Source organism: Panthera pardus, unplaced genomic scaffold, assembly GCF_024362965.1.
Source record: "Panthera pardus isolate Hobbes unplaced genomic scaffold, ASM2436296v1 HiC_scaffold_12, whole genome shotgun sequence".
Classification (NCBI taxonomy): domain Eukaryota; kingdom Metazoa; phylum Chordata; class Mammalia; order Carnivora; family Felidae; genus Panthera; species Panthera pardus.
This window is the reverse complement of record NW_026526677.1, coordinates 93,451,875-93,465,084: the sequence shown is the minus strand read 5'-3', so window position 1 is coordinate 93,465,084 and position 13,210 is coordinate 93,451,875. Positions and strand designations below refer to the sequence as shown.

General features: G+C 39.0%; 1 protein-coding gene across 1 annotated transcript; it reads left to right on the top strand.

Moving 5' to 3' along the window:
• The first annotated feature begins 64 nt into the window (after positions 1-64).
• On the top strand, positions 65-11,299 carry SPA17 (sperm autoantigenic protein 17). The gene is made up of 5 exons (XM_019433470.2): positions 65-197; positions 1,382-1,562; positions 5,423-5,493; positions 8,056-8,142; positions 10,977-11,299. The coding sequence occupies exons 2-5, from the start codon at positions 1,409-1,411 to the stop codon at positions 11,118-11,120; spliced, it is 456 nt and encodes a 151-aa protein (XP_019289015.1). The 5' UTR covers positions 65-197; positions 1,382-1,408; the 3' UTR covers positions 11,121-11,299.
• The last annotated feature ends 1,911 nt before the right edge of the window (positions 11,300-13,210 follow it).

Below are 13,210 nucleotides of genomic sequence, written 5' to 3'. Positions count from 1 at the left end.
CGGGGATGCCTGAGACTCCACCCATCCAGGGCCGTTCTGTCGCGGAACCAGCACCGGCAGCCGGGCGAAGCCGTGCCTCTCCCCTTCCCGGCCGCCGTAGTTGGAGTTACAAAAAAAAAAAAAAAAAAAAAAACGGTTACCCAGCAACGAGAAATAACAACTGGAACCAACGGCACCAGCTCTGAGAGAACCAAGAGGTGAGGCGGTTTACCCCACTTCCTCTCCAAAACTAAGACCTCGCCTTTTCCCTTTTCCTCTCGTATTTTCTCAGGATCCCCGACAAATTCCGGGATCGCTGGGAGAGATTGGGCGCCGAGGCAGCCCATTCTGCGAGAGTCTGAAATCCCAGCTCCTCGACGTCTCGCCCCCGACTAGACCACCGTTCCCCCTCCGACCGCCCTCCAGTCCCCAGTTTGGTTCAGGGTCTCACCAGTACTTTTCACAACTACAACGATTCGACACCTCATCTCCTGTTCCGTAAAAAAAAAAAAAAAAAGAAAGAAAAACATCCTGCACAGATGGGGCCTCATTCAACCGTCGAGTCCCTCACCTAGACCCCTACCACGGCTTGCGGGCTTTTGTGACATTAACACCTTCACCAAAAAGCCAGGTCCCTGAGTGTCGTTTGCTTACTCAGCAGCCCAACCCGCCGCTTGGCTGCTATCCTTAATCTAGTCCTTGTATTCCTTGTATTCCAAGACAGGAAGATAAGACCTGGTCAAGACAAAACCAAAAAATGGAAGAATCCCAAAATTTTGGACGCTAGGACTGCAAAGTCTTGACCTTGCGGCCACCACCCACCCTCCCTCCCCACTGCCCCTGCTTCCCCCCTTCAGAGTATATAGGTGCTTCGAGGCCTTGTAGGTCATGCTTCAGAAGTGGAAACTAGGACAAGACTAAGTATTAAACTTCTTCGTGCAACACATTAGAGTAATTTCTAGAACCAACATTAGTTCTTCATTTTTTTTTTTAAATTTTAGATCCCAAACAGCGTCTTCTCGGCAATTTATGATAAATTGTTAACAATCATTTTCTCTGAATTCCTGTGGGATAGCAGAAATTACCCTCACCTTTTAAAGACAAAAAAAAGGGGTCAGAGAGAAAAAGTATTTAGTGCTATAGTGAAAAATGTGTGATTTTTTTAATGTAAAAAAATGATTTGGCCTGTTAAATGGGTCTGTATTTATAATATTCTAATTAATAACGGAAAGTTCAAAATTCTTTGGAAGAAATGATGGATTGGGGTTGTGTGGACGGGGTGGGGGGTGGGGGAAGAATTCAAGTCCAGAAAATTTGGGTCTCAGAAATAATTTGACATAGTTGTGATTATATAAGTAAAATCAGACAATTTTAAAGACTGTGCCCTTTAATGAATCTCTAGGTACGATAGGCATTTCCTTCCAAGGAGATGTCGATTCCATTCTCCAACACCCACTACCGAATTCCACAAGGATTTGGGAATCTTCTTGAAGGGCTGACACGCGAGATTCTGAGGGAGCAACCAGAAAACATACCAGCTTTTGCAGCAGCATATTTTGAAAATCTTCTAGAGAAACGAGAGAGTAAGCTTTTTAAAATAGGCATATTTTTCTTTAAGTAAGAGACTAAGCATTTGGTTATCATGAAACTTGCTTAAGACCATCCCTATGCCATAGAAAGGCTTTATGAAGCAGGGGTCTTCAAATAACAGTTCTTGCTATTGAAAACATGTGCCTTTGTGGCAGGTTCTCTTAAAATCACATTATGTCACATTATTGAAGATTACCAGTATTTTTCCCAGACCTTCTTCACTGTGTTTTTCATGGACACACTGGGTGGAAGGGAAACTCAAGAGATCATCCAGTCTAGCTCTGCTTTTTCCAACAGGCTGTTCCTATGCATCCCAGGCAGTTGACTGTTCTTCCTGGGAGGAGAGTTTGTGACTTTCTATACATTTTGACCCTTCTTACTTGAAAGAATCGTGAGTGTTGCAAAATATAATTCTGTGCTCCTTAAATAGTGAATGAAGGCACGGAGAAAAACAGCTTTTAAAAAGTAAAATTCCAAGGCACCTGAGTGGCTCAGTTGGTTGAGCATCCAGCTCCAGTTCAGGTCATGATCTCGCACTCCATGAGTTCGAGCCCCACCTCGGGCTCTGTGCTGACAGCTCAGAGCCTGAAGCCTGCTTTAGATTCTGTGTTTCCCTCTCTCTCTGCTCCTCCCCTGCTTGTGCTATGTCTCTCTCTGTCTCAGACATTTAAAAAAATTTTTTTAATTTAAATAAATAAATAAATAAATAAATAAATGTGAAATTCCAGCTTGGGAAGGTAATTTATATTCTTTCTCTATTCTCCCAAGGTCCTCTCCTGCCCAGAGACTAAAATTCATGCTAATATGACAGGTTGAGAGCCAAAGCAGCTTCTTTACTTCCAGAAACAAAATTTCCAAAGTCCCGGCCTTGAAGGCTCATAACTATCAAGTTACAACTTGGTTTATGACTAATCCAGTAGGATTAGTTACAGCTATACATTATTACAGCTATACATTTCTATTAAAAAAACCCTATTCTTGATTAGAACAACCATTTTGTGTAAGTCGTTACCATCATTACTTTTGACTACAGTATTCCAAGAGAGTGGTAAAGGTGACTAGAAATACCTACAGGTAAGTAAGCATTCCATTTCAAATCATCTTCCAGAAGAAGGAAACCTACCACAAGGCTTGAGTTAAAACCACTCCCATACACACGGCACAGCTCCACCATCTTGTTTTATCTCAATCCAGGCAGAGCTCAGAATCTCTGCCAATTTCCTGAATGTTGCTGGTCTTTTCCATATCCAGTCAGTATGACTATCTGTTGCACAACTTGAAACTTAAGTGCCACTAAAAAGCTATCAAGCGAAATCTTTTAGGGTAAGAGGTGAATACCAATGAACGTCCATTTAATTTTGTTATTATAGCATTAATTTTACAAATTCATGAGTAAAATGTCTTTAGTCATTTATTTAATTTTAGATCTCAGAAATGTCCCGTTACAAAAACATTTGAGTCATTGCTACTGGATTATGGTAATTAAAGCAATTGGTGATTCAGACTGATGGTCTCAGAATACTAGCTCTCTAACTGATAAAAACTGTATAAAACTATTTGAAAACATTTGAAGCATGACAACCATTTTCACTCATGTAAACTGAAGGTGAGTTATCCAACTGATACAAGTGTCAGAATTTAGTCTCTCCAAAAGGGAAGAAAAATTCCTCTAGCCCAGTCTCTCACACAAGGCAAGAATTCCCTTGCCAGCATTCTTCATAGCTAATTATTGGTCTTAATTTTTATTTTTCTGACAGGAAACATGTTAGCATTTGATATAAGTGATATCACAAATCCCTAAGAAAAAGGTGGGCATTTGGTTATGATAAAACTCGCTCAAGACCATCCCTATGCCATAGAAAGGCTTTATGACGCAGGTGTCTTCAAGTAACAGTTCTTGCTATTGAAAACGTGTGCCTTTGTGGCAGGTTCTCTTAAAATCACATTATGTCACATTGTTGAAGATTACCAGTTTATTACCCAGACCTCCTTCACTGTGTCTTTCATGGACACACTGGGTGGAAGGGAACCTCAAGAGATCATCTACTCTAGAGTTGTTTCCAATGGACTCAGGAGCATCTGAGCACGCAAATAAGCTCCAACTGGCCAATTTTGGACAATTAAAGCATCAGGAAGAATAAAAAATGCAATGGATCGAAGTTTATCCAATTTCTTAAATATTCATTAGTTCATAATGATAAAAACAAACAAAACCTTTTTGAGAGGATCCTAAGAAACCAACTGATTATTCTGAAAACTGGCCGATAAAATCAAACCTTCAACCTGCCTTTTCTGGATGAACCTTACGTCAGGGTAACCAAATAGTTGATACAGGAAAGTTTTTCTTTACTGATTGCTCCAGAAAACAAGAAGTAATGATCTAATAAGAGCATTGCCATTTTGCAATCCCTAAAGAAATTATCTAAGCAATCATCATCAATGGGCCCTCAAAGAAAAGAAACAATCCCCTTAAAAAGAGAAACAACTACATATTATGTATATCCTGACGGAATTACACTGCACTATCTATAAAGTATTCTTGCTAAATAACATAAATAAATAAATAAATAAATAAATAAATAAATAAAACCTGAATCAGCTACAGAAAATTCGAAAGCAAAGGAACTTATTAAAAGTCATAGGAATGGAATCAGAAATATCTAAACTGTGGGAAACTCCAAAGGAAAAATGACCCAATTTCCTCAATAAAAAAATTACAAGGAAAAAATATGGGCTGGGAGATAGGTGAAAAAATCTTTCAATCAAAAGATATTCAAAAGACACAACAAAAGTCTGCATGTATCCATTGTTTGGGTTCTGATTTGAACAAATCAACAGTAAAAAATAAATAAAAATATGTTAGACAATGGAGAAAATTTGGATAGCTGGTACTAAGGAATTAGTGTTTTAGATGTGATAGTGATATTGTGGTTTCTTTATATCTTAGAGATTCATACTGAAATAAATATTTGTAGATAACAATAGGAATCCTGGAATTGGCTTGAAAATAATCAGAAGAAAGGATGGCAAGTTGAGTGAAGTTACAGATAAGATAAATCATGAGTTTATAATTGTTGAATCTGAATAATGTGCAAATGGGAACTTGTTATGTTATTCTACTTTCTAAGTTTGAAATTGTTCATAATGAAAAGTTAAAGAAAAATTCTGCTTAAATATAAATACTTCTTCCTGTTTGTATCTACTGACTATATATAATATGCCTCACTTTTTAAAAAACCTCTCCAGGGGCACCTGGGTGGCTCAATCCGTTAAGCATCTGACTTCGGCACAGGTTATGATCTCCCGGTTGGTGGTTTTGAGCCCCCACATGAGGCTCTGTGCTGACAGCTCAGAGCCTTGAGCCTTTTCAGATTCTGTGTCTCCCTCTCTCTCCATCCCTCCCCCACTCACTCTCTGTCTCTCTCAAAAATAAACATTAAAAAAAATGTTTTTAATTTAAAAAAGGGGCACTTGGGTGGCTCAGTCTGTTAAGCCTCCAGCTGCGGCACAGGTCATGATCTCCCAGTTCATGAGTTCAAGCCCTGCATCAGGCTCTGTGTTGACAACTTGGAGCCTGGAGCCTGTTTCAGATTCTGTGTTTCCCTCTCTCTCTGCCCCTCCCCTGCTTGCGCTCTCTCTCTCTCAAAAATAAATAAACATTAAAAATTTTTTAATAAAATTTTTTAAAAGTAAATTAAAAAATAAATAAAAATTAAAAAATAATAAGATTTTCAGCTGGCAGTAAAGAACCTGTGATTTGAAAAAGAAAACTTGTTTTGTGTTACTATTCTGGATTTACTTTAATGAACTCAAAATAAGTCTGAAATTATTGTATATATATTTTTTAATTTAGAAACCAACTTTGATCCAGCAGAATGGGGGACTAAGGTAGATGACCGCTTCTATAACAACCATGCATTCAAGGTACGGTCCTATGAAACTCGTGGACTGGGTTATTTATTCTCCCTATCTCCAAAGCAGAGATCATCAGGATCTCCCCAGAATCATGAACATCATGAGAGGCATCACAAATATCTGCCTAAACCTTTTTAAGTGTGTTGTTCTTTCTGAGGAGAAATTTTTTTCCCAAGTATCTAAATCGTGGTTGGATACTTAGCTGAAATCGAAAGATGATCAAGAGGAAGAATGTACTTGAAAGTTACAGAATGATTACCCTCATTTATTCTTCAAATTTCATTGAGTATCACAGTGCTTAGCAATAGCAGATCCTCAGTAAATATATGTTGAATTAATGAATGACATTTCATAAAATAAAGCACCATTTATCCAGTTGTTTCATCATCATTGACATCTTACAAATTGCTGATTAGAATTAATGTTTGTAATGGTGTTTTTTCTATAAAGCTAATCTATTCAGACACTGAACCTGTCTTCTCTTTAGCAGCATTCCTACAACCAGCTTGTCTCAACCAAGGTTCCTCAAAATAATTAAGCCCTAAGCCAAAGGCACTCATTGCATGTAGGGAATCATTCTCTCCTTTGTGTCTAGAATGATTCTACTTATTTACTATCTGTGGGAGAATTGAGAGAATAGTTGAACAGAAACACTGTGTTCTGTGGTCCAGAAGAGGAGCACTGGTTGAGAAGGGCTGTGTGTGATCCAACATCACTGGCATGAGCTGGGAACTTTGTGGAACTTCTGTTTCAGGCCCTACTCCAGATCTACAAATCAGAAGCTGAATTTTAACAAGCTCCCAAAGTGATTTGTAGGTACCTTGAAGTCTGAGAAGCACTCTGCTAGACAACTGAGATAATACATTAGCCACAAAGCACCATCAGATATTAGAATTAAGAAGAATACGGGGCCCCTAGGTGGCTCAGTCAGTTAAGCGTCCAACTCGATTCCAGCTCAGGTCAGGCCATAATCTCACTGTTTGTGAGATCCAGCCCCACATCAGGCTCTGCATTGACAGCAGGGAGCCTGCTTGGAATTCTCTCTCTCTCTCTCTCTCTCTCTCTCTCTCTCTCTCTCTCTCTCTGTTTCTCTCTCTCTCTCTCTCTCTCTCTCATTCTGTCTCTGCACCCCCCCACACACACATGCTCTCCCTCTTTCTCTCTCTCAAAATAAACTTAAAAAAGAAGAATTAAAAGGAATTAGCCAAGTTCTAGTTTTGATGGTGTTCCCAATAGATTTGGGGAATTTCCTGGGGAAATACCTGTCACTTATTCCATAAGTTCAAACGTGAAGTTCCATCCATTTTTGCCTGCCAGATGTGGGGGTGTTGAGTTTGTTTCCGTTTAACTAGATTCTCTGTATTCATGTTTTACTGCAATCAAAGGAATAATGTCGAAAAGTTTTAAATCTTTGTGTCACATAGCAATTTCAGGGTGTTTTTTTTGTTCATATCTTTTGAATTCTGAAGACTTTACTTGATTAGCTTATATGTCTTCAGATTTCTGTTTTACAGATGAAAGAAACTCTTCCCATAGGTTGTGAATTAGCAATGCCTCTATTTTGGTGGAAATTTTCAATAACCATGTCAAAATAGGCAGAACTGATTCCCCTCCCCCTCCCTTTTTTGTTTAAATGGTTCCCCACAGTAGAACTTAATTATTTGACATCATTTTTAATCTACAAACTTCATTAAAAAGTCAACTTGAGGGGTGCCTGAGTGGCTCAGTCAGTTCAGCTTCCGACTCTTGATTTTGGCTCAGGTTATGATCCCACGGCCTGTGAGTTCGAGCCCCACATCGGGCTCTGTGCTGACAGTGCAGAGCCTGCTTAGGATTCTCTCTGTCTCCCTCTCTCTCCTCTCTTCCCCTCTCCCTCTCGCTCTCTCTGTCTCTCTGTCAAAAAGAAATAAAGTTTAAAAAAAAAAAGTCAACCTGACTTCACACATGAGACACAATGGCATATATTTTGTTCTTATTTTAATAACTATCAGCACTTCTTTTTTATATTTTGTTCAAGATCATTACAGCATGAGGGCTCCTGGGTGGCTCAGTTTGGGTTAAGCATCCAACTCTTGGCTTCAGCTTAGGTCATGATCCCATAGTTCATGAGTTCTAGCCCTTCGTTTAGCTCTGCTCTGATGGTGCAGAAACTGCTTGAGATTCTCTCTCTCTTTCTCTCTCTGCCCCTCCCTCAGTCTCTCTCTCTCTCTCTTTCTCTCTCTCTCTCTCTCCCAAAAATAAACATTAAAAAAAGATTAATTACAGCATATTATCAACTTTTAGTATAAGACAATGGCTTGTTTTTAATATAAAACCAACCATGTTACATTCCAAAAGCAAAAAATCAAACATTTTCTACGAGTTCCTTGGTCATATTTGTTTATACATATTCCCTTGAGAGTTTTCATGTATTTATTTTTTTCCAACCTACTTGAAAAAAAAAAAACAGTATGTATTTAATCCCCACTTCTTCTCAATAACATAAAGCAATATTTAATTACCTTTAAGCAGTTTGACCCAAGACTTTACTGTTTTAGAATATTGCCTCTGATCCTCTCACCCCTCTTCCAGGAGCATGAATCAACTGAGAGTTGTGAGTCGGAAAAAGAAAAGTCTCACACATCCGTGAAAGAAGATGAGACACCAGTCACAGCCTTAGTAAGTTGTTTTCTGTACACTATTAGATTCCTACAAAGAAAGATATCACTCAACTTAAAATTGTACTCCAGGGGCGCCTGGGTAGCTCAGTCGGTTGAGCATCCGACTTTTGATTTTGGCTCAGGTCATGTTCTCATGGTTTAGTTCGGTTTGAGAGTTCGAGCCCCACAGAGGCACTGGGAGTGGCTGAGATTCTCAATCTCTGTCTCTTTCTGCCCTTCCCCTGCATGCTTGTGTGCTCGCTCGCTCTCTCTCTCAAAATAAATAAATAAACTTTAAAATCGTATTTCCAATATGAATCTAGTCTGTTATCCATATTGCTAAAATTATGATTTTACTTTCTAGATAAGTAGCATCAGTGGTAAACTAGCTAGTGGATCATGTTTAGCTGTGCCTATTATAAAGGAAAACTCATTCTTCCCTTTAAAAATAAAACCTTATTTTCCATGATTGTCATCGGGTGGGGAAATCTCCCCAAGAAGAACAGACAGAACTCACTGCCCCAGTCTTGATGCTTCAGATTCATTTTCCCCTTTGGGAGTCTTTCACTAACTGATGCTCTCATTACCACACAGTGGCAAAGGTTCAGAGATAACAAAAGGAAACTCACAGAGAAGTACGTGCCACCAAATAAAATGGCCTCACACACTGTGTCTTATTCACCTTCCATGCACTACTGCCTAAATGGCTTCCTGCCTGACAGCCCACATCTAAGCAACAAAGACCTGAGCAGGGTCCACCTTCAAAGATACCTATTCTCACTAGTGTGCTAGGGCCAGCTCTCAAGAGACAACTGTGCACATGTGTACAAACCCATGTTCAGTAATGTCTATTTAGTAGCTTGAAATCAGCCACAGTAGGAGTATTAAGATTGTGGCCAATACTGCAAATCAGCCTTTTTTTTTTTTTTTCTGGAGAGTCCGTATATAAACATTTGCCAGCATATCACTGTCTATGTTCTTCATCGTCCAGACTCAAGAGGACCAACCCTAGTGAGAAAGAATTCACTCTCTACAGCATTGAAGACCAAACTTCTGAGTTCCTTTTCATATCTTGATGTCCCAGTTAGGCCAAACTTGGTCTTGACACCCAAAGTAGGCCTCCCCTTCAAGGAAAACCTCACCTCCTACCCAGTGGGGGGGCAGAACTTTTCCCCATAACCTTTATAAATTACTCCAGAATTATATCAGTACAACCCAATCAGCTTAACATTGCCATAAGGTGCAATGGGAGGTCAGGGAAGACAAAAGGGAGTTTCATTTCCTTACATCTTTAGTAGTTGCCCTTACGCAGAATTTCAAAAGTTTGAGTTGAGATCTCATTGATTTCCAACTCCGCTATAATTATTTGTCCATATTGGGGTATATCTCAGAGGTTTTAATACCATTCTGTTTGCATTTAAAAGTTTAAGAGCTAGGGGTGCTTGGGTGGCTCAGTTGGTTGAGTGTCCAACTTCAGCTCAGGTCATGATCTCCCGGTTTATGGGTTTGAGCCCGGTGTTGGGCTCTGTGCTGACAGCTCAGAGCCTGGAGCTGCTTTGATTCTGTGTCTCCCTGTCTCTCTACCCCTCCCTCACTCGCACTCTGTCTCTCCCTCTGTCTCAAATAAACTTTAAAAAAAAAACTTTAAAAAATATTTTTTAATTTTTTAAAAAAAGTTTAAGAGCTAGAATTGCCTCATTGTATTTTTATAATGTTTATTTATATATTTTGAGGGGGTGAGAGGAGCAGAGAGAGAGAGAGAGAGAGAGAGAGAGAGAGAGATTCCCAAGCAGGCTCAGTGCTGTTAGCACATAGAAATCCGGAGTCAGATGCTTAACCAACTGAGCCACCCTGGCGCCCCTGTGCCTCATTGCTTTTTTAATGGAGTGAGGGGTATAAACACCCCAAGGGTCCATCAACAGAAGACTGAGTAAATAAATCAAGTTCCATTAGTACAATGTAATACAATGGTGTTATTAAAAAAAAAAAAAAAAAAGAATAGGCAGAGTTATATACATTGAAAAGAGAACCAAGATAGATAGTTACAAAAAAGTAGTTGTGAACATTGTAATTAGCATGATCTCATTTTTTAAATAAAAAGGCATGTATATACCCATATGAATACTTTGTATACAGAAAGCGTTTTGAGGGATATATATACTCAACCCATAATAATGGATACATCTTAGGAGTATGATTTGGAAAGGGGGAGAAATCTTTCACTACCAGTGACATTTAAGTTTTTAAATGTATATGTATCACTGTTATAATTTAAAATTATATATTAAAAACTATGTAGCTATTGAACTAGACCCTTAAGATCTCTGTGTTCCACTGTCTACAATTTAGGTAAATTATACCTCAATTTTAAAAAAAGGAGCTATATACAGAAGTTCAGCCCACCACCTTAAAACTGACATTATTGCTTTAAATGTATGATTTTGATTAGCTAACCATTGAGAAATTAAGAAATTAATTTCATGTAATCATGATTATTTAGAAACAGGACACTTACTATTCTTCTTGACATTTTTACCAAGCTTTAAGGAGTCTTACTTATTTAAAAAAAATGTTATTGGGAACTGTTAAATAGGAACTATTTGGTGGGGCCTGGGGGAGTTGGCAATGATCATTTACTGCAGAGACATATTAAAGAATGACAAAACAAAATGTCTGCCATTTTGGCACTCACCATTTGGTACATATACGGTGTGACAAGTATGTAAAATTCTGTTAGGAAGCAACAGATCTCAGTTGTTACGACCGTCAATGGATTCAATGTATGCACTATTTTTATGGCATCAAAATATTGGATATTTAAGAAGTCTCTTACTTTTTATCCATTCCATGAAGGAATCTTCTGAAGAAGAAAAAGAAAAACAGGAGAATGCTGCTGTCAAAATCCAAGCAGCCTTCCGGGGACATTTAGTCAGAGAGGAGGTGAAGAAAATGAAACCAGGTAATGCTCAAGAAAAGGAAACAGAGGAAAAGGAGTGAGGAGACCGGTTTTACTCCCCCGCTCCCCAGAAAAATGTGAACAAATAATCCAAATCCATCAACCTTGCTATGATTGTTTTTTTTCTTAGCAAGGGAGATGTGATGTAGTGAAATAACATTTGTTGCTGTTGTGAAAATCTGTCATGAGCATTTGTTTAATAAACATGCCATTGAACACATGCCTCTTCAAGATTTCCCTGAGATCATGAGTCTTATTTATACTTCTCCCAAGTCTATGTGTAAAGATGAAGAGCCTTGGATTTAAAGTTACAGAACTGGTGTATCTGAGTTTTCAGAGACCTCAGAGGTTACGTGGTCTCACCATCATCTAACGAATAAATCCCGTATCACATCGCTGCAAAACAGTCCTTTGGCTCCTGCTTCACTCCTGGTGATAGAGAATTTCACTGCCTTTCGAGAATAGTCCATTTAGTTTTTTTTAATAACTCAGATTATGAAAAAGATAAGCTGAGTCAAAAATCTGCCTCCCTGTAAGTTTCACCCATATGTTTTCATTTGTCACGCATGCATGCAGTCATTTAGTGAAAAATGTATTGAGCCCAATACATGTGCTATGATACAGTAGTGACTATCTGTCCCTCCACCCGTGCAGCTGACAGTTTTTTATTTTTTTGCTCTCCAGAACCACACAAAATAAGGCTAATACATATTTAAGAAAAACAAAAGCCACCATAACATCTTAAATACCCTTCCTCAACTAAAACTTCCCAAGTTTTCCCCAAAGCACAAATAGTAATACGTGTATCATAAACTCAGAGGCTTTATGCCTTTTTTTCCCCCAGCAAATCATTCAAGCCCCCCACCCAGTACCTTATTTTTGGAAAGTTCAGTCTCTCCTTTTCGAGACCTCCTCACCCTTGAATACCTAAGAAACTGTGGGGTTCATGTCTTAGACCAAAAGATGCAGTACTCTTCTTAAAACAAAATAGAGAAAAAAAAAATGGAGTCTTGTTTAACTAATGCTGTTATCTTCTACCACAATAATATAGCATTGTGGTAATGTCCTGGCTGGTTCAGATTCCAGTCTGCACACATTGGATGTCCCAAGCTTTGGTTCTAGGATTACACCTCTCTCAGTTCCTAGTCACACAACCATTGTTCCCCAAAGCTCAAAAACATGACTGGCTCTATCTCGAGGAGCTTCTAAAGCCAGCCACATGTTGTGCATAACAAGTGTGCTCCTGCAAACACTTAGATCTTTTTCTTAAGCTCAGACATTCTCTTTCTGCAAAGCAGTTTTATTTCAGGTGCCCTGTTGCCCCACACCGACTCCTGTCTCTGAGACTTTATCAGGCTCTACAACAGAAGTTCACCCAAGAACAGAAGTTCTCCACTCAGATCAGATGACTTAGGCCAACGATTTCAAGGTTATGGCATCCATTCTCCAATCTCCACTCACCTCCGGACAGCCATCTCCCCTTCCAAGGTCTTACTGTCACTAGGGAGCTGCAGGCTAGCTAAACACAAGTCTCTAATATGCACTGGACCTCTTCCTCCCATCCTTAACCCCCCTCCCAGGCTTAGGGAGAAAAAAATAATAATCAACTCTACTCCAGCATTCCAGCTACTCATTCTATTCCATTCAAAGCACCAGCCTCCAATCCTTTTGCTCTTCAAACAAAGCCATCCTGCTTGGGCGATTATGAAGGGGACCCAGAATTAATACAAACACTTAGCTTCTCTGTCCTAGAGAGAAGACCAGAAGAGAAAAAAGGAATTTTCCTCCTACTGAGTATATACCGAGAAAAAAAGAATAAGATACCTGTTACCTTCTTCATAATTCTGTTATACTTATTTCTGTATAAAGTGATTAACACTGTGCTTTCCATATCGTACACACACATACACACACAAATCTAGTGGTGGTGACATTTTTGATGAAGGAGGAAAAGGAAGAGAAGAAAGTAGGAAGGAATGGATGCCGTATTATAACAATGCATATGAGTAACACTTTACTGTCATTTAACTCATTTTCCTCTTCTCTCTCCTGCCTGCTCCTTCTCAATCTCCTTTGCTGGTAACTTCAACTCCCCAACCATGAAACTTGAAACTGCCCACCAGGCTCAGTC